Source organism: Halichoerus grypus, chromosome 10 (assembly GCF_964656455.1).
Source record: "Halichoerus grypus chromosome 10, mHalGry1.hap1.1, whole genome shotgun sequence".
In the NCBI taxonomy this organism is placed as follows: Eukaryota; Metazoa; Chordata; class Mammalia; order Carnivora; family Phocidae; genus Halichoerus; species Halichoerus grypus.
The window spans coordinates 55,608,228-55,636,165 of record NC_135721.1 but is presented as its reverse complement, the minus strand read 5'-3'; the positions used below and the strand labels follow the sequence as shown (position 1 = coordinate 55,636,165).

General features: G+C 49.5%; 1 protein-coding gene across 3 annotated transcripts; it reads left to right on the top strand.

Annotated features, from left to right (window-relative positions):
- Positions 1-1,192: 1,192 nt before the first annotated feature.
- CEP68 (centrosomal protein 68) lies at positions 1,193-27,625 on the top strand. 3 transcript variants are annotated; one of them, XM_036095324.2, is made up of 8 exons: positions 1,193-1,347; positions 12,249-12,642; positions 14,269-15,792; positions 17,175-17,297; positions 19,608-19,704; positions 22,895-23,067; positions 24,237-24,306; positions 25,396-27,625. In XM_036095324.2, exons 2-7 carry the CDS (start codon positions 12,292-12,294, stop codon positions 24,258-24,260), a joined length of 2,292 nt encoding a protein of 763 aa, XP_035951217.1. In that variant the 5' UTR covers positions 1,193-1,347; positions 12,249-12,291; the 3' UTR covers positions 24,261-24,306; positions 25,396-27,625. The 3 variants fall into 3 exon arrangements, with proteins under 3 accessions (XP_035951217.1, XP_035951216.1, XP_077912597.1); XM_036095323.2 differs by having other exon boundaries at positions 24,237-27,625; XM_078056471.1 differs by lacking the exon at positions 17,175-17,297 and having other exon boundaries at positions 24,237-27,625.
- Positions 27,626-27,938: the final 313 nt, after the last annotated feature.

Sequence of the window (27,938 nt, the reverse complement as noted above, 5' to 3'; positions counted from 1 at the left end):
TAACAAATGTGTGAAGAGGCTGGCTGTTAATTAATACACAAGTGGTGTTCATGGGACTTAATTTTTATTAAAAGACAAAAGCAAATAAAATCAATGTGCTGCCCAAACAAAGCCATCTGTGAGCTAGTTTCTGCTTTTGGTGTCAAAAGTTTGTGATTCCTGGTTTAGACAAAACCTGTAGCTATCAGGACAGGTTCAGGAAAACCCAAGTCTTTATGTCCTAAACTGGTGCGGCCCAGGAGCTCCAGGAGAAGGAATGTGTAGGCTATCCACAGCTGGGGTTCAGACCTTTACAGACCTGTTTTTATAAACTAGTGAGGCATTCGATGTAACCCAGATTGCCGAAAGTGCTGCTGAGCAAAAGGATCAGAAAGGAGGAACGGGTCTAACACAGGTTACAGTGTGACCCCCTTCCCCACCCCAGCCTGGTGGTAGTTCCTCTATGCCCCAGGATTCCGCTGGGCAGTAAACGCTTAAGAGCTGCGTCATTAGACTCCTAGGTCTCACTGCTGGCGGGGGTGATGGTGGGAAGGGACAAGCATCACAGCCTTCCACAGGCTGGCTCCCTCTTCCCCTTGGACTCCATCACGGATTTCCCATCAGACCTGGCTGCTCATAGAGCCTCTAAGCGGTTCCCGGCTCACTTACCCACACCCTACCCACCCTTAACGGGACTGCTTAAGTCCCACGTCACCCCTGAAGTTTCCCCAACCACTCGGCCTGGAGACCTTCCCCTCCTGCGCTTGTGCCGGGTGGCACCAGTTCGCGCCTCGGTCACACGCCTGCGTGTTTAGATGAGAATGCGGATGCGAACAGGCACAAAGACCGTGGGACCGCCTCCCCCGTGGCGGCGCTCCTCGAACGCGATCGCGTGCCCTGCGCAAAATGAATGAATGAATGAATGCATGACTCAGGGTGCGATCTACACGCTAGAAGAGAGCGCCCTTCCGCACAGCTCCGGAACAACAAGCTCTCGCAGGACCCCGCTCGTCCGAAACAGACAAACCTGAGCCGCGAGCGCGGACGGCGAGGGAAGGACGGCCGAAGAAGATCCGGCCTCCCATAGGCCAGAACGGCACGAGGGGTGGGCTCCTTTGGGGGAACCGGTCGCGTATTGGTCGAGCCTCCAGTCTTAGGGCTGGGAATGACCGCTCCGCCCCAAGGGCCGCCTCCGCGCGGATGGGTGGGCGGGCCCGAAGGGCGTGGCAGGTGCGCGGCCCCGCCCCTGGCGTAGCGGGCTCGGGCGTGAGGGCCGCGGTCTCCGTGTGGGACCCCCGCGTTGGGGCCGCCGCGTTGGCCTGCTGTCGCCGCAGGCCCGGTCGGGGCGTCAGAAGCGTCTGAGGCGAGGTAGGTAGCTTTCGGCACGCGGGCGCGGGAGTGGGGGCTCTGCAGCCCCCGCCCCCGCGGCCCGGCCCCCTCTGCCCAGCAGCCTCTCCGGGTCTGCGAGGCCGGACCGGGCGCGTCGCCGGGCCCCGCGTCCCCCGTCGGGAAGGGCACAAAGGGCTCCTGGGGGTAGGGGCGCCTCGTGCCTTCGCGTCCATTTTGCAGGCGGAATGGCGGGTGCGGGGCGCGGAGGCGGGAGGCCGGGGTTGTAAGAGCCTGAGCCCGGGGAGGCCGGGCCGAGGGGGGCGCGCGTGTCCACGTATCCTCGCGTCCGAGCAGCTGCGCGGCTGGTCGGCCCCGGCCGCGGGCGGACTCACTTTCCCTCGCGGCCTCTTCCCGGGCGTGTGCTGTTTACCCTGCGCGCTCGCCGGGGGCCAAGTGGCCCTGGGAGTCAGGCGCTCGCGCAGCTCCGCCGCGGAGACCCTCTCTCACCAGCTCAGGGTCATTCCCACGGGAAAGATGGAGACGAATGATGCTTTCTTGGTGCCGTGAATGCAGCAGCTGCTGAGGGGAAAAAGCAAAATGTCTTGCTTTTTTTGCCTAGAAGGGCCACCCTTTCCAACTGTCATCACCAGAACTGTTCTCAGCAGCCTAGGGGCACATATATGCTCAGGTCCTTCATAATTATTTGGTTGGGTTCGGTGTATTGTTTGTAATAAAAATGAGCGGAAACCTGCCAGTGCCAGAGCAGATTGGACCTCACTGAGAATTCAGTTGGGGGGTGGGGAGTGGGGCCTGCACAAAGGTAGGTAGTATTCATAAATACCCTAGCAGCTGCTAGATCTAGGGTGAGAAGGATGTTGTTAAAATGAATGACAAAATGTACTAGGTCAGTTTGCCTAGGGTTTGGTTAAAAAGAAGTAGAGGTCACCACTTCTCATCCTCATTCTCTGTGTCACCTGGATCAATTCTAGGCTACTCAGTACTGAAAAGAGCAAAGAACTCAGTTTCATCTCTTCTGAAAAACTTTTAAAGCTCTTCCCTACCCCACAGCTAATTAATCATGTCTTCCTTTAGGCTACTTTCTTCTGCCTCTGCTTTTACACATCACATTGTATTGTGGTTTCCCCAGCTCCTAGCACAGTGCTTGGAACACAGCAAGACACTCAGTGACTGAAGCCAAAACAAGACAAAACAAAACCAAGAAAAGTAGTGTAGCCAAAAGTTGACAAAACAAAAATTTTCATTCCTTTAATTTGTTGGACCAATTATTTTTACAGGTTAGGGAAGCAGTTGACTTCTGGCTCTCTTAAGTTAAAACAGGCTTTATCTGTCATGTTACTAACTCTGGATAAGTTATTTAACTGCCCTGTGCCTCAGTTTCTTTATCTGTAAAATGGGAGTTATAGTAGTACCTACTCCATGGGTTCTGAGGATTAAAAAAGATATTGATATAAAGTGCTTAGCATAGTTCGTGGCTCAAAGAAAATGTTCAGGAGCTGTTAGCAGTTATTAGGATAAAAATAAACAGATACTTGAATAGATTTACTAATACTAAGTATCTGTGTAGTACTTGACCCTTCAGGGTCTATGTGCCTTTTAGTCCTTATCTGTTGCTTGACTTTAAAAAGTCCTTAAGCCTTTCATGATTTTCCCCCACAGTGAAAGTATTCCATAGATTATCTGTGATTCATTCAGAGTCTCACCACCTACTGGAGATTGATTAAGTGCCAGATAATAATTTGGCCAAGTATTACAGTAGTAGTTGGTAAACTCTTGATGTGCTCTGACGCTCAGAATGGTCCTGTAAGAGCAGAGAAACAGATGGGGCCTGTTGTTGCCAACAAGAAATCTTCAGGATGATTGGTTCAACCAGAGAGGCAGAGCTTGTGGAGATGGACTTGGAGTGGCTTTTCTCCTTATAACTTAACTCTGTTCTCATGAAGAAACTGTCTCCTGTCTTTGAAGTTATCCACAAACATTGTGAAAAGTGGAGGAAGTCTTCTTGTTGGCTTTAGCCCTATTGGCCAGACCTAGAGGTGGCAGATAGAACCCCTAGGGGATGTTGCCTCACTTCCAGGTTTTCCTGCACCCCTTTCTGGGGGCAGGAAGCAGGCTAAGTTGTACATTTCCTTCCAGCTGTAGGTCCCCTTGACATGTCAGTTTCTCTTAAATTATTTGGAGTCTCCAAAACAAATACCTTCTTTTCACTTGTAACTAGCACAGGAGAATTCTGGTCTCTGCTTCTGTTTTTAACGTAGCTACAACGAATCTTGAATCCTTTCTAGGGAATACGGTTCTTTCTGGGGACTCCTTTCCAGATGTGACATACTATAATTAGCTGTTAAAAACCTGCTACAAGGTGTGATCTTTCTCTAGTGTCCTGTTGGAAAGACTTTAAGGACAAGGACCATAGATTTCCTTCTCAGGTGTGCCTGGCATAGGATAGTCACTCAGTGGAGTGCCCCAGTGGTGCAGTCTGTAGAGATGCAACTCCTGATCTCGGGCTTGTAAATTTAAGCCCCACGTTGGCTGTAGGGATTACTTTCTTAAGATAAAATCTTAAAAACAAACAAACCACAGTGAATGGTTGTAAAGCCATTGTAGTAGGTCTTTCCAGTGTGCTGAAACAGGCTTACTGACTAACCTGGTGCTTCTGAAACAGTACCAGTCACTTGGAGATCTTGCTCAAATGTGAATTCTGATTCCAAGACTCTGGTGGGGCCTGAGAATCTGCATTCCCAGCTGGCTCTGAGGTGATGCAGATGCTGCTGGTCTTCACACTGAGTAGGAGGGTACTAACACAAGTGTCTGCATTTGGTGGTGGTTTTTTTTTTTTTAAGATTTTATTTATTTATTTATTAGAGAGAGAGAGAGCACAAGTAGGGGGAGCAGCAGGCAGAGGGAGAGGGAGAAGCAGGCTCCCCGCTGAGCAGAGAGCCTGGCGTGGAGCTTGACCCCAGACCCTGGGATCCTGACCTGAGCCGAAGGCAGAACACTTAACCGACTGAGCCACCCAGGCGCCCCTGCATTTGGTTTTTAGAAGTACTGCTAAAAACGGTTTTGTTTTTATGGTTTTGGAATGAAGTCTTGGATTTATGATCTTTTTTTCTATTTATTATGTTACTCTATTTTTAACAATTCTTATATTTTGTTCCAAAAAATGATTTGAGAAATCATTCCAAGATACTTTCCATATAACAAGATTTTTAATAGAAGTAATTGAGGCAGGTAGGTTGAAAGAAAAGTAAGATGAAGTCAAGGGTAAGATTAGTACAAAAGGTGAGTGCCTTTCTGTCCTAAGCTTTTTGGTTGGGTAGGGTTGCAGATTTGTTGCTGAGCTTCCTAGTAGTCAAAGCAAAGAGGAAATTTTTATCAGTTTCGCCAATACCTTTCAAGTAAAAACAAACTGGCTGTTCAGTGAAACACTTGTTACCAAGACCAGAGAATTCTCCAGTGTGTTCTCCAAAAGAGGATCCTTTGGTACAGTGAGCAGCATTCTTATCAGTAAGATTCTTATCAGTCTTCATACATGTAACCTGACTGCCTCACAGAAATCACCCAGCACAGAACAAGCAGTGGCTTGTGGAACTGCAACCATGGTTCCAGGGCCAGCTTGCTCAGACAGTAGGAGAGATTTTTGTTACAGAAAAGCTGTTTTTCTGCCTTGCTCTTTGGTGGGAACAGAAGGTACGGTTATTAACACGTGAAGTCCTCAGTATCCTCATAGGTTGAGTTTTGTTGGATGGGGACAATCTGCTAAGGAGGCCAGAGAGCTTGCAGTTGAGTGGACAGGGGACTGGAAGCTCAGCCAAGCTCCTTGTAGATATGGCAGTGATATCTCTTTAAAGGCCTTCTGAAGACCTGCATGATGAGTTAGAAGACTGGCCTTGCTGTGTGGCTATCTGGTGGTCCCAGTCAGTTGCCAGCCTGTGAGTGAGTGAGTGAGTGAGAAAGCAAGAGAAGCAGCCTGGCCGCAGCCTTCCCGCCTATATTGATTTACAGGGAGCCAGTGGCTCCTTCTCAGGTGCTGGAGGATTCCCTCTGACTTTAAGCAAAACATAGGGAAGTAGCCCCAGGAGGAGAAGGAAAGGGGCTGCTGGTGCTGGAGCATTCTGAGGATGGCATCAGCCTATTACCAAGCCATGGGAAACATGTCTACCCCCTCCGTAGCTTCTTCCTTTTCACTTGGCTTTGACCTTCCTTTTTACTTGGCTTCTTCCTTTTACTTGGCTTTGACCTTCGAATAAAAAGGTAGACACGGTGCTCAGGGTGACCTGCCCCACAGGGAAAGACAGGGCCGATGTGGAAGACTAAGGGACTTGGGGGCTTCAATAGCCAGGGCGGGAGCAGGTAGAAAGGCAGTTGCTCTTGGCTGTTGACCTCCCAGTCTCACACCTCCAGCCACAGCAGTCCTGGACCCACCCCATTCTGAGGCAGGCCCTGGCCTCTTGTGACTGTCCCTTTTGTTGGCCTCCACTGCATATGTATTTACCCCCTATCTTGCTGCCTCCCACGCCTGGATTGGCTTCTGCCTTTAAGCTTCTATCCCATAAATCCAGTTCCCCCAGAAACTGTCCAGCAACGCTGCAGTGTTGGGTCCTGCGCCGCTCCCTCCCCCTTTCCTAGTGGGCAGGTTCATGTATTTAGAGAAAGAGTACTAAGAGCTTCTTCGTCTGGTGGTCTGGTCAGATTCGGCCACTACGTGTGCAGTGTTCACCAGCTGTACCTGTGGGCTCCTGTGAAGACACGGGGAGTTTGAAGCATCTGGCCCCTGAACTGGTAGGGCTTGCTCATGTAGCCGCTACAGGTGGCCAGCTGTGTGCTTGGCGACAGAGATGGGCCTTGCCTCAACGCAGCATCCCTGGCAAAGCTGGTATAAATCAGATGATTTCGTAGGGAGGTCGTGATTTAACAAATCCTGGAGATAGTCCTTTTTTTGATCGGAGGAGGATTGCTCCCTGGTTGATCATTCCTCTCCGAATGGTTTAGTTAGGAGAGGCATATTCTCTCTCTCCCCGAATTCAGCCCTCCTTTCCCTCTCCTGGATAGGAGCGAGTGGGAGGGAGCACCGGCAGCTGTGACGGGGGCCACACGCGCGGGGCGCAGCCGATACCACGACGGGTCAGGTGTCCAGGCTTACAGAGATAGCTTTGCCACATACGTGACATGTGAGCATATTTTTACTGTAGGGCAAGCAGATGCCAAGCCTACATCACTCCTAATTATATATATCTGGCAGGTCATATGGCCTCTGCGGGAGACTAATGAGAATTTTAATAACAAAGTCCAGGTGGTCGCTAGGATATCCTGAAGCTTATATGGCTTGTCTCTTGGTTTGGCCAAGAACAGGGCAGTTCCAGTGTGTATAGACCTTTCCCAGGTGGAGGGTTGAATTAACTCTTCATTGTCTGTGCTCTGAGACTTGCAGGCCCTCACTCCAACCTTGTGGTACTTCCCTGTTAGGGAGGAGGTCGGCTGAGGCCTCTGCCCATCCCAGAGCCACTAGCCTGTAGGAACACTGTAAGATATGTGATCTCTGGGCAGGAAGGCCCCACATAGAGTGATAGGTTCTGTTAGCTGTTGATCTGGGAGTTGGTTCAATACCACAAGTCATTTTCTTCATCCGGAGCAGTCCATTGGAAAAGGAATAAGCTGCTTCTCATTGGAAGTGTCCAAGCAGAATCCCCACCTCCACCCACACCCCAGAAGGTTAGAAGGAATGATGTGTAAAATCTAAACCTGTGGAAATGAGGGCTGGGCCTTCGTGCAGATGCCCACCTGGCAAGTGCAGACAGGATTGAACCCCAGAAATCTAAAACTTGTGCATTTGTTAGGCCACTTCATCAAGATTGATGTTTTAAAAATGCTTTGCCTTCAACAGTCATCACTTCAAGGAGTTTTCCCTGATTATTTCTATCCCAGTTGATTTCTCCCTTTGTATTCTGTAGCATCTTCTATACAACATGGAATTAGCTCTCATGGACTTCTTTTATTATTTATTTATTTTTAAATATTTTATTTATTTCACAGAGAGCACAAGCAGGGAGAGTGGCAGGCAGAGGGAGAGGGAGAAGCAGACTCCCCATGGAGCAGGCAGCCCGATGTGGGACTCGATCCCAGCACCCCAGGATCATGACCTGAGCCGAAGGCAGTCCCTTAACCAACTGAGCCACCCAGGCACCCTCATGGACTTCTTTTTTTTTCTTTTAAATTTTTATTTATTTATTTATTTGACAGAGAGAGAGAGAGCGAGAGCAGGAACACAAGCAGGGGTAATGGGAGAGGGAGAAGCAGGCCTCCCGCTGAGCAGGGAGCCCGATGCGGGGCTCGATCCCAGGACCCTGGGATCATGACCTGAGCCGAAGGCAGATGCTTAACGACTGAGCCACCCAGGTGCCCCCCTCATGGACTTCTTTTAATTCTTTTCTTTCACATGTATCTGTCTTCTCTTAACTTGTGTAGTTGGAGGGGGGCATGATTTGTCAGGCAGTTTAAAAAGTAAGATTATGAAGAGACTGTTCATCCATACTGAGAAAATAAACCTGCCTTTTCCGAAGCACTGTTCTCATGAAAATCATTATTTCAGACCATCTTACCTGGTTGCTGAAGGGCCTCTGGCGACAGTGTTAACCTAGTTCAGGTTTGTATGCACACTTGAAAATTACCTAGAGTTGTCTCCTAAATAGCTTATAATTCTAGCTCACCACTCCCCACCCCCCAGGATAAATGGATACCTTCTTTTTTGAGTAATGAGTCCCGACAAGACATAAAAATTACATCATCAAAACAGATCATTTGTTTGCACTCTTTTCTTGTCCCAGCATCATCTTATTCCTGCCCCTGTTGTAAGACCACACACACCCTTTAGGGGAACAGGAGAGCGGGTAAAAGGGGAATTAGCCACCCATCATGGCCTGACTCTAGCCATTGAGAGAGTTTCTAGGAATGGAGCAAGAAGTAGAAATTGGGGGCTGCAGGTTACACTTTTCCAGCTCATGGGCTCAGCTTCTAAACATCTTCATGTGTAGCTTTTTAAACAGCCACATGGTGAGGCTGTGGCTCTATGAAAACCTGTCTCAGTAGGACTTGGTCACTCATCTCTCCATCCTGTCACTCTCTTCCCTCTTCCATGTGCTGATCTGCTTTGTAACTTGTTCCCTTGATGGTTCATAAAGAGCTCGGGTTCTGGAGTCACACCGTCCTGGATTTGAATCTCTCTCAGCCTTGGTTTCCCTCTCTGTGAAGGGAGATAAGGGGACCTGCCTCCCGTGGGAAACCCACTCTCGCAGACTGCTGGGGGGGTGGTGTAAATGGGTGCCACCCTTAGAGGCCATTTGGCAACATAGGCAAAGTATGTGCAGATGCCTTCCCCTCAGCAGCTGTACTTCTGGGTGTTGATGCTGTGCCCGTGCTAGCAGATGCACAAGGGCTCTGTGCACTGTGTGCTTCTGCCTGGGTGGTGGCGGTTCCTTGCTGCGTTGCTTGCAATAAGGAAAGACTGGAAATAACCCCAGTATCCACCCATAAGGGACCAGTGAAATAAACCAAAAGGCACTCTTCCGGAATACAGTGCTGGGCAGTAATAGGAAAGAAAGGAAGCTCGCGCTCTCTGTGTATTGCTGAGGAAAGGTATATGAGATACTTTTTTTTTTAAAAAAAAAAAAAGGAAAGAAGGGGCGCCTGGGTGGCTCAGTTGGTTAAGCAACTGCCTTCGGCTCAGGTCATGATCCTGGAGTCCCGGGATCGAGTCCCGCATCGGACTCCCTGCTCAGCGGGGAGTCTGCTTCTCCCTCTGATCCTCCCCCTCTCATGCTCTCTGTCTCCCATTCTCTCTCTCAGATAAATAAATAAAAAATCTTTAAAAAAATAAAAAAATAAAAAAAAAGGAAAGAAAACATTTTGAACAGGGTGTCCTGTCCAGTGTGCTGCTTTTACGTAAAGAGGGAGGATGAAAGAGATTTTTGTGTTTGCTTGCATATGCGTCAAGAGGTAAGAGACATACAAATTACTGAGACTCTTTATTTTTATGGGAATTTCTAATAGTAAATATTTTGCCTTTGTTCTCTGAAACATTGGCTGCTTTTTTTCCCTCTGTTGGATTCCTTTGTGGCTTGTAAGATGACTTGTTACACTGATTTCTGTGCCCCCCCCACAACGCTGATTGGCACCTGCTGACACTCAGTATACATCGTGCGCCGGGCACGTGCCCGGCATGCCCTGTGTGCGGTAGCTGGTTTGTTTTATTTATTTTTAATACTTTTATTTATTTGTGAGAGAGAGAGAGGGAACACAAGCAGGGGGAGTGGCAGGCAGAGGGAGAAGCAGACCTCCCGCTGAGCAGGGAGCCCGATGGAGGGCTTGATCCCAGGACCCTGGGATCATGACCTGAGCCGAAGGCAGACGCTTAACCAACTGAGCCACCCAGGCATCCTTGTGGTAGCTGGTTTTAGTGAGGGATGGAGACAAGGGCAGAGGGAGACTTCTATCTGCAGCGCATTTTATATTTCAACCACGTTACCTGTCCAGAAAACCCCGTGCAGTGGTTGTGAGAAGTAAGAGAGTACGTGTGAAGTGTGTATGCTCTTCTGGGGTCACCTCTGAATGGGCCTGGAGCCTCATGTGCCCAGGCAGACAGAGTAGGACCCTTTTCCAGGACGGGATGCTCTCAAGGTGTGGCTCTGCCCACCCAGTTCCCCAGTGTGCGAGCTGAGCAGGATGAGCCCCTCTCCACCGCCAGCCCCACTTTCTCAGGCTTCCCTGTTGCTCCCAGCACCTCCTCTTGCTGTCACTTCAGCTCCTGGTCTCTGCGGAAGCAAGGCTATTTTTGTTCAGGTTCTAGCTTTGAGGTTGGTCCAGTGCATTCCAGGTGGCCTCCGAAATCCTGGGCACTATGCTTTCCTTGTTCCCCTTCCAAATCCTCCCGAAGCTCTTGCCCCGCCTGCCAGCTCTCCTGCCCCAGCCCCCAGTGCTCCCAGCCTGTACTTGTTTCTGTACTCTTAGGCTGACCGCAGGGGTCTCTGTTAGCCCTGAAACTCTTAAAGGAACGGTTGTATTTTCAGGTCCAGCTCCCACATTGTTCCTTCCCTCCCTGAGTGCTCGCCCTGGTTCCCCCTCGCCTGCCTGCCCCTCAACCCGGTGCACGCTTGCGTGTGCTCTCTCACTCACTCTCTTCACTGTCCCGTGCACACATGCTATGTGGCCATTGCCATTGTTATCCACCCGGATTTCCACGGCTTCCCTCAGCTGCAAGTTAATCACAACCCAGGCTAGTGGGAGAAGAGTTGCGGCTCGCCCTCTCTCCGGTCGCTGGCCACCCTTGGAGTGAGAAGTCGCCACCAGCTCCACAGCCCGAGGTGGGGTTTCTGTGTTTTGAGAGGATCCTGCCTCCTCCAGCAGGCAAAGCGGTCACTGTGGGAACACCCTGGGCTCAGCCAGGGCCTGAGCAGGCCCTGCCTTGCTGTTCCCTAGAGCACAGCGGTCAGGGCCAGGCCCGAGCCGCCTGCCGATGGGAGCGCTGCGGCAGCAGCACTGTGGCCACGGCCGGGCTGGCGCAGGGAGGCCCCAGGGGGGCCGGGACGGAAGTGCGGCTTTGCGCCTTGGCTCTGATTTGGACCCGCATTCACCTGCCTGGGCCCCCGCTGCTGGGGCTGCTGCTGGCCCTGTAAAAGCAGGGGACAAAATGGTCTGCTCCTCCTTCCCCTTCAGAAAACTCCGGGGCCAGGGAAAAACCAGACCTGTGTTCTCCTCTGAGGAAATAAACACCATTTGTTCTTTCTTTCCTTTGACCAAAAAAAAAAAGAAAAAAAAGTCCTTTTTTTTTTGAAGTATAGTTGACATATTTATATTAGTTTCACATGTACAACCTAGGGATTCCACAGTCGTACACATCACACAATGCTAACCAATGTAAGTGGGTAAGTATCGTCACCATCTGTCACCATACGGTGTTATTACAATATTATGGACTTTATTCCCCACACTGTGCTTGCTTACTTTTTATGCATCCCTGTGACTTATTTACTTTATAACTGGAAGCTTATACCTCTTAATCCCCTTCACCTGTTTCACCCATCCCCCCCACCTCCGGCAACCACTAGTTTGTTCTCTCTGAGTCTGTTTCTTTTTGTCGTTCTTTGTTTTGATTTTTAGATTCCACATATAAATGAAAACATGTGGTATTTGTCTTTCTCTGACTTATTTCACTTAGCATAATACCCTCTAGGTCCATCCACGTTGTCAGAAATAGCAAGATTTCATTCTTTGTTTCCATAGTCTTAAGCTGTTTCCATATCTTGGCTGTGGTAAATAATGCTGCATTGATCTGTTCAAATTAGTGTTTTCCTTTTCCTCCCGTAACCGTGCCCAAGTGGAAGCGCTGGAGCGTCCCGTCCTGCGGGCTTTCGGGCTTTCGTTGTCTCAGGAGCCCGCACACTGTTCCGCACAGGCTGCGCCCGTTTCAGTAATTCACCAACACTGCCCGGGGGCTCCCTTTTCTTCACCTTGTCGCCAGCGCTTCTGTCTTATCTTTTTGATTTGGGCCATTCTCACAGATGTCAGGTGATCTCTCACTGTGGTTTTGATTTGCATTTCCCTGATGATGAGTGATGTTGAGCATCTTTTTATGTGTCTGTTGGCCATCTGTGTGTGTTCTTTGGAAAAATGTCTATTCAGGTCCTCTACCCATTTTTAAAAATCAGATTTTTTTTTTGGCGTTGAGTTGTTTTGAGTTCTTTATATATTTGGTTATTAAACGCTTATTGGGTACATGATTTGCAGGTATCTTCTCCCATTCAGTAGGTTACCTTTTCTTTTTGTTGCTGGTTTCCTTCATTGCAGATGTCTGTCTTAATCATTAAAAAGCAAGGTTTCCTAGGTACAGATGCAGAGAATGTATCTTTTTCTTTTCTCTTCCCATTTTGTAGGGAGCTGCAGGCTTCAGGGGAACCCTGACCTGGGGACATCTCCATGGCCTTGGGGGAAGAAAAGGCCGAGGTGGAGGCATCCGCGGACACAAAGACCCCGTCCTGCGGACGGCGGAGCTGCGGAGCGCAGGAGGTGGACACCCCGGGGCTCGTAGGCGGGAAGCAGGAGGAGCCACCGTGCCTGGAAGCCCAGGCTGCGGCAGGGTCTGCCTCCCCTGTGTGGGGGACAGAGGGACTGTCTGCCCCTGCCGCCAGCCCCTCTGGAGCCGACCAGCCCCAGGCCAGCACCACCAGCAGGGAGCCAGGAGCTGGTAGATCTAAGCTTGCTCTTGGTTGCCTGCCCCTTCCTGCTGGCACTGGGACTAGAGACCTTTTGCACTCTGTGGGAAGCCAGGTAGGTAATAAGGCGAATGGGACGGTAGATGTAACTATTGTGGTCCTTTGGGAGTATGTTTTAGCATTTCCTTACCATCTTACCTGCTTTCCCAGCCCCTGTACAAGGAGGGGAATTGGGGGGTGGGGAGTCTGGGTGTGATGATTTCTGTTTTACAGGCTCACCTGGAGAGTTGGGCTTTGGGGCCAGTGGGGGACTCTGTCCACAGCATCTCCTGTTCCTCAAGAGTGTGACTGGTGACCTTCTGAAGACTGGGGATGCTGTGGCCAAGACCTTGTGCCCAGAGGGCTGGGCCATGGAAGCTGTAATAGGGGGAGCCGTGTCCTGTTTCTGACTTGGTGATCTGAACTCTTGGGGGTGGGGGGCCCTGACGAGACTTGGGGAGGGAGGGTGCAGGGCTGTGGGCTCCTTCAAGCTCTGAGACTCTATCCCCTTGGGACCCAGGGAACCTGACAGAGCCTTGGAGCCCCCGTGGTGGGCGCCACTGTCCCTGGGTAAGTAGAATTTCTTGGGCCTCCCTGACTGCAGGGAAGCCTTGCCTAGTCAGGTCACAGGGAGCAAGCAGTCGTGCTTGGCTCTGTGACCTCAATCTTTCAGGCCCTCGGTATAATTGGGAAGGTGACCGAATGATCCATCTTTCCCGACTCTGACATCCTATTATGTTCTGCTTGCCAAGGCCCTACTCCATGGGAAAGGCTTTGATTGCGCCAGGATCACTGTGGCCTTGGCTGCTGCATGCTGCCCCCACGCGGTTCTGCCCCGTGAGGATGCTCTGAGTATGACTGTCTGGGAGAAAACACCAGCTGGGCCCGTCTGCCTGGGAGCCAGGGGTGGTGCCCAGGGCACCTGTGAATCCGAGATTTAGTGAGGCAGCAAGTAAATGAGCAAACACAGAAATAGGCTGTTTCATGAGCTCACTACAAATGGGCTTATTATTGTGGTGCCTGTTCGTCGAGCTCTGACCCTGTGCTTTTCACACCTGAGTTCCTTTAATCCTCATGTCCCGAGGAAGTGCTACTATTACTGTCCCTATTTTACAGATGAGGGAAGGGAGGCCCAGAGTCTCCATCTGGAAGGTGGCAGTTGGGTTGGCATCAAGTCTGTCTGGTTCCAAAGCCCACGCCCTTAACCACCATGCTGTCCTACCTTCCTCGGGGGCAAGTTCTTCATCGAACAGATGAGTTGAAGAAGCTGAGATGAGGGACTCCCTTTGTTCATTTATAACAGGCATGAGCTGAACGGGTGGGGCCTGGTGGGTCACCTGCAGAGGGGGCGGGCTGTGGATGAGTCTTGGGGCAGGGGTTTCTCCTGCCCAGGACACGCTTCTCCGAGGTTAGGTGGTGTGCCCCAGCCCCAGCGTGACGGAGCCGCTGTGTGCTTACCTGAAGACGGGAGAGTGGGAGCGGTTTGGGGACGACGGTCGGCTTCCCGGAGCACGCGGAGCTGTCGTGCTGGCCCCTCGCCACATGCTGTCTAGTTCTCGCATCAGATGGCAGACTCCGATTGCAAGAGCTCTCCTGAATATCATCTGGGTCCCCAAGGAAAATTCCACAGTTGTCCTCTAAGAAAGAAATTTGGTTTGCTTATTTTCACCTTAGTGCCTTTTCTTCCCTCTTCTCATTGCAGATGGAGGAGACCAGGCTTTCTGCCTCAGAGGATCTACCTCAGACTCTTAGCGTTCCCCGAGCCACAGGCCTTTGCTCAGGACACAATGCCGACAGCGAGGATGACCCGTCCCCGGTTGAGTCGCCGCGGGCGCTAGACCTCAGCCAGCAGCCCCACAGCTCGGGTTTCCCTTTCCCGCCAAGGTGGAGGCCGCCGGGGAGCCAGGCCGCCGCTGCTCCTCAGTTCTCCAGCCGCAGCGTCTCTGCCTCCTCCCTGGGCAGCAGTCTGCAGGGCCACCGAGAGAAGGCAGAGCCTCCACGGTGCTCCATTGCCAAGGTCTCCTCCTCCCTGGAGCTGGTCGTCCCGCAGTCGGCCCCCTCTGTGGTGGGGCCAGGGCCGGGGCTCCAGTGGTCACCACGGCCCGCGTCCCCCGGGGTTGATGCTCCCGGGCTGGGCAGGAGGCGCCTCTCCTTCCAGGCCGAGTACTGGGCCTGTGTGCTACCAGACTCCCTGCCTCCTTCCCCCGACCGCCACTCTCCGCTCTGGAACCCGAATAAAGAGTATGAAGATCTGCTGGACTATACTTACCCACTTAGGCCCAAGCCTCAACTCCCAAAGCACCTTGACAGTCATATACCGGCTGACCCTGTCCTGCAGGACTCCGGCGTAGACCTGGATAGCTTTTCTGTTTCCCCAGCAAGTACCCTGAAGTCACCCACTAATGGCTTCCAGAATTGCCCATCAGCAGAGGCCTCTGCCCTGCCATTCTCTAGGCCCAGAGAGCCAAGCCTTATGCGGTGGTCCTCTGGAGTACCCCAGAAGCAGGGCAGCGTGGGGTTGGCATCTTGTAACCAGCTCACATCTACCCCCAGAGCCCCAGGCAGTAGGGACGCTCCTTGGGAGAGCAGAGAGCCAGCCCCGAGGGGTGTGAAGGACTGGCTCCCCATGGGCAAGCACCTTGAGGTGGGTTCTCCCCAGCTGAGGACATGGGACAGAGGGTGGCCTTTGCCCAGGACAGAGAGAGAGAAGGGGGCCAGCCAGGGCGTCTGGCACCCTGCCTGCACAGAGTCTGGGTGGAAATCAGAAGAGGAGGTAGAAAGTGATGACGAGTACCTTGCCCTGCCCACTCGGCTGACGCAGGTTTCTAGCTTGGTTTCATATCTAGGTTCCATTCCCACCTTGGTGACCCTGCCCACTGGGGCTGCCAAAGGGCAGACCTCCCTGGACGTGTCAGACAGTGATGAGCCAGCTTCCCTCCCGTCGGACTCGAGCCAAAGCCAGCTTCCTTCTGGGGCTGCCTTCAGAGGGCCCAGGGGCCCCGAGGGCCAGAACCGCCGTTTGCTGCGCTCCTTCATCCAGGCAAGGGGCTCTGCAGGGGACGGCAGTGTGGGGAGCCGCCAGGCCCTGGGGGTCTCCGGACCGCTGGGAACACGCTCTTCCCTGCCAGCTGTGTGGGACCAGCGCGCGTGCTTGGACCCAGATGCCACAGGGCAGCCTCCCGGGAAGGGAGAGCAGGGAGAAGAATCGCTCGTGCAGTGTGTGAAGGTAAACGTACGTTCAAGGGGCTTCGCCGAGAGGTGTGGCTTCTGCCAGTGCATGGAATCACACGTAGTAACCCTGAGCACTTTATATGTGCCAGGCACCGTGCTGTGCCTTCTTGATTCTCACCGCTCGGCCCAGTAAGGACTACTGTTGTCATTCATGTTTGGAGAAAAGGCAGTGAGCGGTTAGGTAAGCTGCCTACCCAAGGCTGGAGCCTGAGCTTAACCACCACTCAAGGCTGCTTCCTAGGCCTCTTGACCTTGAGGATTAAGAGGTATTCTGCATAAGAAACGTCTGTGTTCACATGCCTTTAGGAAATACTGAACGAAGGTAAATGGTTTTCTTGACTGTAGGCCTTCTGAGAGCTTCAGTTTGATAAAGTGGTGGAGCTGCAGAGTTGGGAGTCATTAGGTGCACTGTGTCCTAGCCATCTTGGTCACCAGAGCTCGTAGACGCGTGACTGACTGGAGGTAGAATTCACACTCTGGGGAACGGGGTCGCCAGCCTCAGGCGGATCTGAATTTGAATCATGGCACTGCCATATTTGGAATTGCAGCTCAGTCTTCCGAGTTTGCTCATTTGTAAGACGGGGAGCCTTGCCTCTTCGGGATGTTGTGTGGATTACATGAAATAATTCACGCCAAGGGCTTTGCGTAGTCCCTGGTACAAGGATGTTCGGGAACATGGCTCTCCACACACACACAGTCCACGCGCGGCCTCGTGTCCTGGGTGAGCGCACGGACACTGCACGCGGGCAGCGGCACGCCAGGTGGCGGGAGACCCATGAGCCAGCATGACAGACGTTTCCTAGCATCTGAGGGCTTCAGTCAGCCCCGCAATGTCCCATGTAGGATTTTATTTGTCCTGTGAAGGAGGTAGGGCGCATGTTAGCATGTGTCTCTTTTGTGATAAAAGATTGAAATACTTTAAGGAAAATGCAAAACAGGGACATGCAGTTTTAATTCACTTGTTTCCTGCCATAGGTTCAAATTAGTCACGATTATAGTCATTTATTTTGTTTTCCTCAGGGACAGTTAGACAGTTAGCAGTGGTACTCACCCAGGAATCAATCTCCATGGTAGGCGTGCCTCCTCTGGGCCAGTCCCTGTCCTCCCGTCAGCTCCTCTCCCCACGTGCAGGGCAGGCTGCTCTCAGCCTGTCATTTTTGGTGTCACAAAGGCTGAGGGGAGACAGAAACCATATTGCCCTCGCAGAGGTCTGGAGTCATGGGGTGGGGACAGGCAGGGGAGGAGGGAAGAGACTGACCCCTCAAGTGAGGGAACGCTCAGGAAAGGTACACAGTCTGGCTCCCAGAATCCCCTGGATGGAAATGTAAAACGCAGTTCGTTCAGTAACACTGTGTGTTCTTTTATTTGTCTACACAGACATTCTGCTGTCAGCTGGAAGAGCTGATCCGCTGGCTGCATAACGTAGCGGACGTTACAGACCACTTGATGCCATCCAAGTCCAATCTTACAGGTCTCAAGTCTTCTCTGCAGCTTTACCGGGTAATATGTGGTCCTGGCTTCTGGCCGTTCACTCACCAGAGTGGTGGCTAAGCACTTGATTACAAAGTAGAAGCTCAAATAACTCATACTCGGTATGCTTGGCGCAATTGGCTGTTTACATGAAATCTAATCAGAGGCCCTTTTCAGATTCTTCGTGCTGAAAAACTAAAATGTAGGAGTTACTTCCCAGGCCAAGCAGAGTTTGGAGAAAATATATTTATCCTCAGTCAGATACACTTAAGGGAATTTGCAATGTAATTTTGCAGATGTCTCAGGGGTTAAGTGTAGAACTGCACTATTACGAGTCACTAGTCACATATGGCCATTTAAGTACAATTAAAGATTCATATTTTCCAGTTGTACTAGCTACATTCAAGCGTCCCGGCATTTCTATCATCACAGAAAGTTCCGTTGGACAGCCCTGACTGGAATTTGCTTCTCCGTGTGTTTGGTTTTTGGGTTGAGGGTTTTGGGTTTTTTTTTTTTTTTTTTTTTTTTTTTGCCTCTTTTTCATTAAGGTCTTGTTATTTTTTAAATCTCTTTAATTACGAGTTCTGGTTAATTTGACTTTAGATCAGGTGTATTTGGAGTGATAGTTTGTGCCTGCTGTTCTGGAATAGTTACCAGTAGGTTCCCCTTCATTCTCAGAAGTACAGTCACCCCCAGTATAACATCAGCCTTGACTGAACTACCCACAGCCCTCTAGCATGTCTGGTTGGCCAAGCATTCCTAACCTCTTTTGAAGGAGCACAGGTAGTATGTGGGGTCTGAGCCTGTGAGGCTCGTCTAGAAAGGATTTTCTGAGACAGTCCTTTGAATTTCTGGAACCTAATCGAGTGCCTTTAGCGGAGAATGTGATGTACGTATGCCTCGGCCAGAGCAGCAGCACCCCAGCAGCCCCGCACCCTGGCAGGAGAGAGGGCCAACGTGGCGCCAGCTAAGATTCAGGGGCGGGACCTTGCCTGGACGGGCCAGCGCTGTACCTTCGTGGGAATGCTGTCTTCTGCCTGGTGGAGGGAGGTTGCCCTGAGTTCTTGCCCCGAGTATGCTTGAGGAAAGAGAAGACTGAGTGTGACGGGGTCCTCTGTGTGCAGCTTCCGAGTGCGTGTGCAGAGCTGAGCAGCGCCCGCCCCTGGGAGGCTTAGGGGCAATACCACTGTGGGGAGAAAGGAAATTGCCGGGAAGTTGTGCTCACACTATCTGGGTGGTCTCTCCAGAGTGCCTCAGCCTCATCCCCATCAAAGCCAGTGCCAAGGAGAACAAGTACAGTCCCTGCATTTTATCCCTCACTCTGTCCTCCTCTGCCTCAACTTGCAGACTAGCCAGAGCACCTTTCTTGCTTTGTGGGTAGAACTGAGAGCTGAGCTGGGAGTTATCCTCACAAGTCAGTGAAGACTCGCCCTCTTGTGTCACCCACACAGCTGTGTAATGATGTGGGATCACTGTCAGCCCCTTCCCCACACAGATTGGTGCATGCCGCATGCGTATGTGTGAGCTACCTTGACCCCTGCTTAGAGGATAGCTCGTATAAGCAAGTCTGTCCGTGTGTTCACATATTGTCAACCTTGACTCTGTCTCATATGCTTTGTCTTAACACATTGGGTTTATGGCAGCATATGAACTACAGAAAATACTAAAGAATAAAATAATAAGTACAGGTATTAGGGCAAAGGAAAACTAAAGACAGGAGTACAGTTAAATCCAAGAGTAAAATTCTAACTCCAGAATGTGAACCACCAAGTTCTGTCCCCTGTACCAAAGGTTGTCATGGATTTGACTTTACACATCTTAGCAGCTAAAGAAACATCAAAAACAACTACAAGGCTTGGCCCACGAGGGGAAAACAAATCAGCTACTTAGGAGACTCACAGCTTCCCCGATGCCTCCCCGAGGCCCACGGTCTGCACAGAGCAGGGCACTGAGCGAAGAAGTGGGTGGGGGCCCTTCTCTGTGGCTCTTACCAGGTTTGTTAGAACAGAAGACAGTGTGTTTGGGGAATCCCATAGCCTTGTGAGTTTATAAAGAAACCCTGACTCCCAAGCTGTTCATGAACCAGGCTCTCCCAGGGAAAAGAAGACTCGTCTTTTGTCCAACTGTAAATGGAAAAAAAGATCGAGTCTGTATTTACTCTGGGCTCAAAGTAGGTGAAGTTAAACTAACGTGCTGCTTACTTGGGGAATTCTGAAAATGGGATGGGTTTGTCTTCCAGGGTAGAGGGGAATGGAGCTACTCCACAAAGGATCATTTTGAGTAAGTTTTACAGAACAGTAGTAACAAAGCTTCTTTCTTTCTTTTCTGATGTGCTTTAAGCAATTTAAGAAAGATATAGATGAACACCAGTCCCTGACGGAGAGCGTCTTACAGAAAGGGGAGATTCTTCTTCAGTGCCTGTTGGATAACACCCCAGGTGAGACGCTTGAAGTTTTGAATCCAGCCAGCACTCCTTCCCTCTCAGCAGCAGGTCCAGGGGCCACAGGGTCACCGGTAAGGATCCAGTAGTGCCAACCCCCCCTCCCCCACCCACCGCCTTAGATTCTGTTGGCTGCCCGCCGGCCCTCACCTCGTCACTGCCCCTGCAGCCTCTCAGTGAGCTGGTCACCGAAAGGTAAGCGGAGTCGAGCCTGCAAGGACACTGTTTTACCGTCCCCTGGTACTGACCTGCGCCGGAATGCTGGTTTTCATGCAGGCGTCCTCGGTTCTCTGATAGGCTATTCACAGTAGGGGGCCCTCAGGGGTGCCCTTCCTTTCCCAGGCTGGACCCCTCTCTGGTTATGTGCTTGCTGTTCTGCTAGGAGGAAGTATCCGTTTCGGTGTTTGAGAGCAGTCCATTCTGAGGGAGCTGCTGAGAGTTCATTTTGCAGGACGGGTTCCCAATTTAGGAAAATGTAAAATCACAGACTTTAAGAGTACGCCTAAGCAGGCAGGGTGCGAGGATTCACGATCGGTGTTGCCCTTGCTGTGGGCAGGTGGGAAAGGGAGGATGAGCTCGGAGAATGCTGGGTTAAAGCCAAGAACTGACGGATTGCCCAAAGCAGCCCCTGATTTCCTGTAAGACTAAACAAGCAGGAGCTCAAAGATCGCATCTGTATTCTGCCGCGGTTTTGGAGTGAGGTGGGGCTTCTGCGGGAAACCAAGCACAGAAGCAAAGCTGGGCCGGACCCCTGGGCTTGAGAGGCAGTGAGGTGGCGCTGGCCCGACCAGAAGCGCTGGGTGCGTGTGAGCGAGGTGGCCTAGAGCAGTTTCTCAATGGGCGCTACCCACATTTGGGGCCACGTGATGCCGTGGCAGGCGGGCTGTCCTCCACAGTGTAGGAGGGTTAGCAACATCCCTGGCCTTCACCCATTAGATGCCAGGAGCACCTCCACCTCCACCTCCTCTCCAGTAGTGACAACCCACAATCTCTCCAGACGTTGCCAAATACCCCTGGGAAGAAAAATGACCAGGGTTGAGAACTGTGAACGGGCAGAGGGATTTCAATGGGACAGGGAGCCATCGAAGGACTTTCTAGCCGGGCAGTGGTTATCCAGTGTGAACTGGGGGAGCCCTTGGCAATCCCCTGCTCTCAGGAAGCCTTTGTTTTGGTTCTTGCACAAGGGTTTTTTGGGTTTTATTGGGGCAGAAATTCAGTAGGTCAGGCTCTTGTGCTACTTGTAATTATATCCGTGTTGTATTGAACACCGTGCGCCAGACGCCGCACGCTGAAGCACTTAACATACCAGGTTTTTGTCCCGTTCAATCACAGCCTTGTGAGATGGATGCTGTTATTACCCTCACCTCAGCATTGCGAACTTGCCTTGGAGCACACAAGTGGTGGCAGCCTGCTCAAGCCTCCTGATGCCGACTGCCCTGCTGCTGGGTCTGGAGGTGTGGGGGCCCGAGCAGGCAGGGAGTGCGCTCCACACTAGGAAACTCTGCCCAGATAGAGGCCACTTGGAACAACGGGCCTCTTAAAAGCTACAGGTTCTTTGACCTTCCTTCAAAAACCAATCCAGTAATAACTTCTCAGTGCTTAATCTGGGAAAAGAACATCCCCTTTGCCCTTGTCTCAAACTAAGAGTCATTTGGGGGTTCCTGTGATTTTCAGGTATGTACCCAGGCCCTTTGAGATGGACTCATTGCCCCTCCCATCCTCTGCTTGGACTACCAGGAACTTGGGTGTTGTGTGAAGACCACACGTTCCCCTTGACCTTCACAGGGTCTCTTCCACTAGATGCACAAGTATTCAACTCTCTCCAGGGCACAGTGCCAGCATGGGTCGAGCCTGAGCGCACACCCCCCTACCCAGCTTCGCAGCCCGCTTTCTCCCCCGGCCACAAGCAGAACCACAGGAACAAGAACCACATTCATTGCCCCTCCAAAATGTGTCTGTCTCCGCCTCCTGCCAGAGGCCTCCCCGTGGAGAGCTGGCTTTTTCACTGCTTCGGTGCACGCATTGCCAGTCCTTTCTCATACCCAAACTCCGCACGCAGCTGGATCACACGACTGGGACCTATCGGCCCGAAGCTGACCCAGGCTCCTGAATGTATGTATTCCATTAAAACACCAAAGCCTGGCTGGGAAGGATTGCATTCTCATGCCCAGCTTTCCTTTTCCTTGGCCCCCACCAAATATTCTAACATCCTAAAATAAAAGTTCAGAAACAAAAATAAAGGTTCCCTGAGCTCCACTGACGAACACACAGGACTGAGCCAAGGCCTGGTAAAGGTGGAGGGGAGAGCCCAGCGGCCGCCCGCGCAAAGGAGCTGCACCCCCTGCTGTGGCCTCCCTAGAGGCTGATCTCCCCACAGCTAGACCTGCTTCCTTCTCTGGCCGCATCCTCTACCGATAGGCAGCTTCCCCTTTCCCTTCCGCTGCTGGCAGATGTTGCAGCTGCAGCAGGAAACTGGACGGAGTGTTAACACAGCTGATAAAGGCTCAGGAAGCTAAAGCAGCTTTTGTGTTTAACAAAGGAAATAAGGTTTTTAAGAGAAAAACAAGCCTGCTGTGATGCACTCTGAACCTAGTCCATCCCTTCCTCGTTGGAGGAAATCTTGGCCTCACTCACCTCGTCTTAGCTTTGCTTTCAGATCCTTTTCTTTTGAAGTCTGTTCCTCGAGGACCCACCAAAAAGGGTTCACAAGCATTCCCGAATACATTACCAGGCTACCTGTACACCTGCTAAGTACCAGTTCCCCAGCCAACAGAGGCTCTTAGGACCTGACAGCAGGACCCAATGTCCTAATCTCGGCATATTGTTTTAAGCCTGCCCCAGAGGATCTGGGTGTGCCTTGTGTCTCAACTCTAAAAGCCAGATTACACCAGTCACCAGAGAACCATGCTTCTGTGCCTTTTTGTGAATTATGTAAATCCAAAGTGGAGCCAGCGGAATTCTTCTCTCAGCTCTAATCAGAAGTTAACATGGATCCCCCGGTGCAACAGCAGTCCCTGGAGAGTCACTTGTTAAAAAGTGTGGACATCCTGAAATTATTGCCATGTTCCTATTTTGTGTAAAAATGTTACACCCTTCTATGATTCTTTAGAAAATGTAATCACATGTTGTGTTTATGTTTTGGGGTTGTTTTTTTTTTGGCCTAATTGCTTTGAACCTCATTTGTTAGTGTTAAAAGATGTCCTCGGGAGGATCTCGAAGCAGCCCAGTGAGCTGGAGAGCCATGCAGATCGCCTATATGACGCTATCTTAGCTTCTCTGGACATGCTGGCTGGCTGCACCCTCATCCCGGACAAGATGCCCATGGCACACAAGAGCACGGATGTGAAGGGGATGCGCCTGGTAAGTAGGCAACCCAAGAGAAGAAAATCTGTCCTTGGACCCCAGTGCCAGTTAGGGTACAGAGCTCCTGCTCTAACAGTTGGCTAGTTCTTAGAAGCTTGTTGAACCAAGTTACTGAAACAAATGAGATGCTAGAAGACCCTGACACTGAAAAAGGGAGATGCTGCCATTGCCAGGAAGAAGGTTGAGGGTCTTCCTGTGGTGAGCTGGCTCACTGCGGTGCCTTCCGGGACTTCCTTTCACCCTTGCTGCCTGTCCGAGGACTAGGGTGCCCCGCGCTCGCACTTCTCTGCCCCTTCAAGACAACAGTGGCAAAACTCCTCTATCCCTCAACTTTTTTAATGTCTGCATGTAAACTTCTCCAGTATAGGGCCGCTGTCAGGCTCCCTGTTCTGTAGGCTCTTCTTGCCCAGCTCTTTTTTTTTTTTTTTAAGATTTTATTTATTTATTTGACAGAGAGGGAACACAAGCAGGGGGAGTGGGAGAGGGAGAAGCAGGCTTCCCGCCGAGCAGGGAGCCCAGTGCAGGGCTCAATCCCAGGACCCTGGGATCATGACCTGAGCCGAAGGCAGAAGCTTAACGACTGAGCCACACAGGCGCCCCTGCCCACCTCCTTTGGTGCTCCATCTTCAAGCAACTCGAAAGCACCAAGTGCGCACAGAGTCTCAGTTACTGATAGGTCCCCACCCCTCCCCTTCCCAACAATGATCTCTGCAGACTGCCTTCCAAAAAGGGCTAAGGGGATTGGCGGGGGTAACATGCCTTAGAGACTTAACAATACAACTTTCTTTTGATCTTTGGGAAAGTGGAACAGGGAATGATAGGGAAGAGGAGCTAAGAGAGCAGAGGGGGTGGGTGCCCAATGTGGGATCGCCACTGCCCAACACTCTGTAGGATTCTACAACTGGACCATATTTTTTCTGAAATTTCCTCTCCTACAACCAAAATGCGATGCTTAATTATCAGACTTTCTAGGTGACAATTCACTGTAGCCAAGAGAACGTAAAGGATAAAATCAAGGTATATCAAGAGGAGGGAGTCCCTGTACTTGCCTCAAAGAAATTTGAGCAATAGTCATTTTAGTTCTAAAATGAATACAGTGATTGTTGTTGTCATTTCTTCCTCTGCAGCACTCTGCCTGTAAAAAAAAGTTTCTCTTTCTCTTTCAGGCATCTTCTCAAGCAGATATGTAATCTGTGGACTAAAACCTGGCTGGTGGGAAACTTTCAGGAAGCCCTTGTAAGAGCCATTTAACACTCAAATCAAGGGGGAAACTTAACTGTAATGTACTAGCTTTAAAATGCCTTTCTCTTCCCTGAAGTAAGGGCTTTTGAGTTACTGTTCTTTATTTAAAATGAATCCTTCCAAACTGAGGTTTTCCTTTTGGTGCTTCTCTACAAAAGCCTGTAGCTTTACAGTTTTTGATAAAATAAGACTAATAAGGCTTACAGGTCTGTCATACCCATCCCCCCCCATCCAGTTAAAAAAAACAGAGCTCCTAAAATAGTCCACCTGCTGAAATCCTTTAAAGGTTCACATGAGAGAGAAGGTACCAAATACTTGGTATTTTCAGGCATACCAGAAGACCCAAGAGACTGAAAAAAAAAAAAAAAATGAATCACTGGCCAGGAACTTGGGTCTTTTTATAAAATTAAGCTTAGGTTTTATAAATCCCTCTTAAAGATTTTAGAAGAGACTTTAAATCCCCAAATTAATAGAAAGTTCTGAACAAATTATTTTTGGTTATTAGGACACTTTTTAAATTATCTTCAGGGTTTAGGAGGGCTCCATCTGCCTGCCTAACTAATACGTCAAAGGAAAATGTGTCAGACTTAGGGAACTGCCACTGAGCTTCCGCAGGACTATGGCCTGATTATCCACACCTAAAGGGTACCTCCAGGAGGACGCATCAGTCCATTCCTAGTCTCCAAGATCAGGGAGGAGAAGGGCATGGATAGGGTCACGAAGCCTGGTTAACTACAGAAGCTAAGGCTGTCAGTGGTGAAGGAGAAAAGGGAAATTTCATTGCTTGGGAGTGACATGTACCTTGACAGGAAAAAAAAAAAAAAACTATGGATCAACCATCAGTTCTGTAGCTTTCTAAAGCAAAATGTTCAGCTGTTGCTGGTAACCACAGATTCTGCAAAAAAGGAAAAAAACACCTTTAAAAAATTTCTCTTGTGTGAATGAACACGGAAGGAGGGGAAATCACATCTCCCCCTATATATTTCTAGCATTATGGTGGGCTAAAGACTTCAGAAAAGGATTCTTCACACTTAAATATATGTGAGATAAGCACTTAAAGATCTCTTTTCAAACTCCTTCCAGATGCTCATTGGAGGAGGGTTCTTAAGAAAGGAAGATCTCATGTTTATAAAGAAAAATGAACAAGTCATCTTGAACCTAAAGAAGGTGACATTGGGACGATTATTCTCATGAGCAGACTTCTGACATCCCCTCAGAACAAAACATTTAATACAAAATTACCTTCTTTAAAAGAAGTTTAGGACTTTAGTTTTGGGGCCACATAATCATAACACTATCTCATCTACCTCCATATGAACTTAAAGTCCTATTATTAAATGTGACTTTTCTGCTTTAAAATCTCTGACTTTATCGTCACTGGGAAAAGAAGCTGTTAAAATCTAATATTTAAAGATTAACTACAAAAGTAAACTATATAAAGTGCACTATTTCAAGTGCCTGCTGCTATGGTATGATTTACCAATGAGCAAGGGCATGATGAGAATTCAACCCTGCCATCTCCATATTAATCTTAGTTCCATTGTGAGATTTAAAAGACAGGACAAAACGAAACACCTCCAGAGCAAATAATTACATACGTAAAATATTCTTAAAAACCTACAGATGCTTTAAAAATGTCTAATGGCCTGTGTTCTTATACTGATCTATTTCACCTTCTCTTTGTGGCTATAAATTGGTACATGCCTTTCTACTGTTATAACAGCCCTGAGGCGTTAAACCCATTTATTTGCTAGTATTTGATAGACCTGTTTCTATTCACAAAAAACCTGAAGACGACAGCCCCGGGGAAACAGACTTGGCCAATGTCACAGCAAGTGAATGCTGAATATGCCATTCTGTTCCCATCCAACCTAATAATTACCAGCTTCAACAGACAGGAATTTTCAGAGCATTTTATTTCAGAGTACCCGGTTTCCCAAGAAAGTTACTACTTTCATTACAGAGATGATCTAAGATATTTTTATCTATCTCCTTTGAAATAAGGTGTGACTGAGGGTACTCTGGACCTAGCTTGTGAATGCCACTGAAGAGTTCTATCTTTAGCAGTGCTATAAGGAGTTTGAGACCACCCTTAAAACTCCAGCTGAAATGGTTTCAGCCTAGGAAGCCACTGCAGCATGTCCATGAGCAGCCACAGCCGGGTTAGGGGCAGACAGCCTGGCCGGCCACTGCACCAGGGCTGGTGTGCATTCGCCTTAAGGACAGAAGTGGCTTACACGGACATAAGAGTAGTTATGAGATCCCACGTTTACCTGTAGTAACATTTCCTAGTAGTCCCTGTAAATAAACAGAATCGAAGTCCACAGGGAAGTGGTAGTACTAAGACCTGGGTTCAGGTTGCAGCTCCACGGCTAGGCTCATCTGCAAATAGGAGACAGTATCAATACAGGGCTGTTTTGAAACTTCAACGGGAACATAAAGAAGGGATGATGTCAAGATGCTGCAATGGCAACATGTATGCTAAAGGAAATCTCAGTCAAAGGTCAAAGAACAGGAAGTTCCTGCTCAGACCAGAGTGGCTATCATTCTATTAGGGTTTCCCAGAGATTGCAACCACTCAGGCTCAGAACACTTGACTTACGTAAGCTTATTCACGGCAGCCACGGGCATTAAAATATGACAAGTGGGAATTCCCCTTATTAAGTGAACAAATTATTAAAGCCCATAGTAGCTTGAAGTGTTTGTATATTTTTTTCAAAACTGCATTTATTGTCATATGCAAAAAAGCAAATAGGGAAGCATGCTGAAACATCCTGCGGTAATAAGCCCCAGTCTTGACTGCCATGGGGGAAAGAACACTGGATTTTCAAAACTAAGTAAGTATGTAAATATGCTTACATCTTAAAATAAATTCATGTAATGTTCGTTCTTGTTAACTCACCAATAAGCTGCCAGTTTGAACAGCTTGCTGTATAAAACTGAAGTGCACAGCATCACATTAACGGTTGTAGCATTCATCTACTTTAGAAAATAGTTTCTGAATTCTTTCCCCCTTTATACTGTATCATTAAGGCAAAAACCAAACCTTTGAAGCATTAAAAAAAAAATCTTCACCCAAGTAACTATTGGTAACTTGAGGGATTTTTCAGTTGCCTTATGCGAGGATGAATAGATCCAACAAGCACATCTATAATACAAAGTAAACTATGATTTTATTGTGAAATTCTCATAGATGGAAAATTAAATTGAATATTTATTCTGTCCATTTCATTTTACAATAATCTTACCACTTATTTTTGTACCATGTATTTCAATTGCCTGTTTAGTGAAAATAAAGAAACCTATCATTTTTGGCTTGTTTTTAAATTTTATCACTGGATTAAAGATCCCACCATAAAACGTGCTGCCAACAGCCACATCCCAAGCGCCTAAGTAGAGAATGTTTTGGCTGCTATTTCAACCCCAAGGAAACAATCTCTGACTTCTATCACCTCAAAATGTCGTTAGCAGAAGATTTTCTGTTTCCCACAATAAAAACAAACCTTAGGATCTTTAAGGTCCTATTTAACAAAATTTTCACATGTGCAAAATTCCACTGAAATAAATACATTTTTCTGATTTATCATTCCCACCTAGCATTTGTGTTTTCAGTTAATTTTTAGGGA

Bases quoted from the DNA above. Each gene is read 5' to 3' on its own strand.
- CEP68 (XM_036095324.2), top strand. From the start codon at position 12,292: ATGGCCTTGGGGGAAGAAAAGGCCGAGGTGGAGGCATCCGCGGACACA. The intron at 12,643-14,268 runs GTAGGTAATAAG...TTCTCATTGCAG, and splicing joins TGCACTCTGTGGGAAGCCAG to ATGGAGGAGACCAGGCTTTC. The intron at 19,705-22,894 runs GTGAGACGCTTG...CTCATTTGTTAG, and splicing joins CCTGTTGGATAACACCCCAG to TGTTAAAAGATGTCCTCGGG.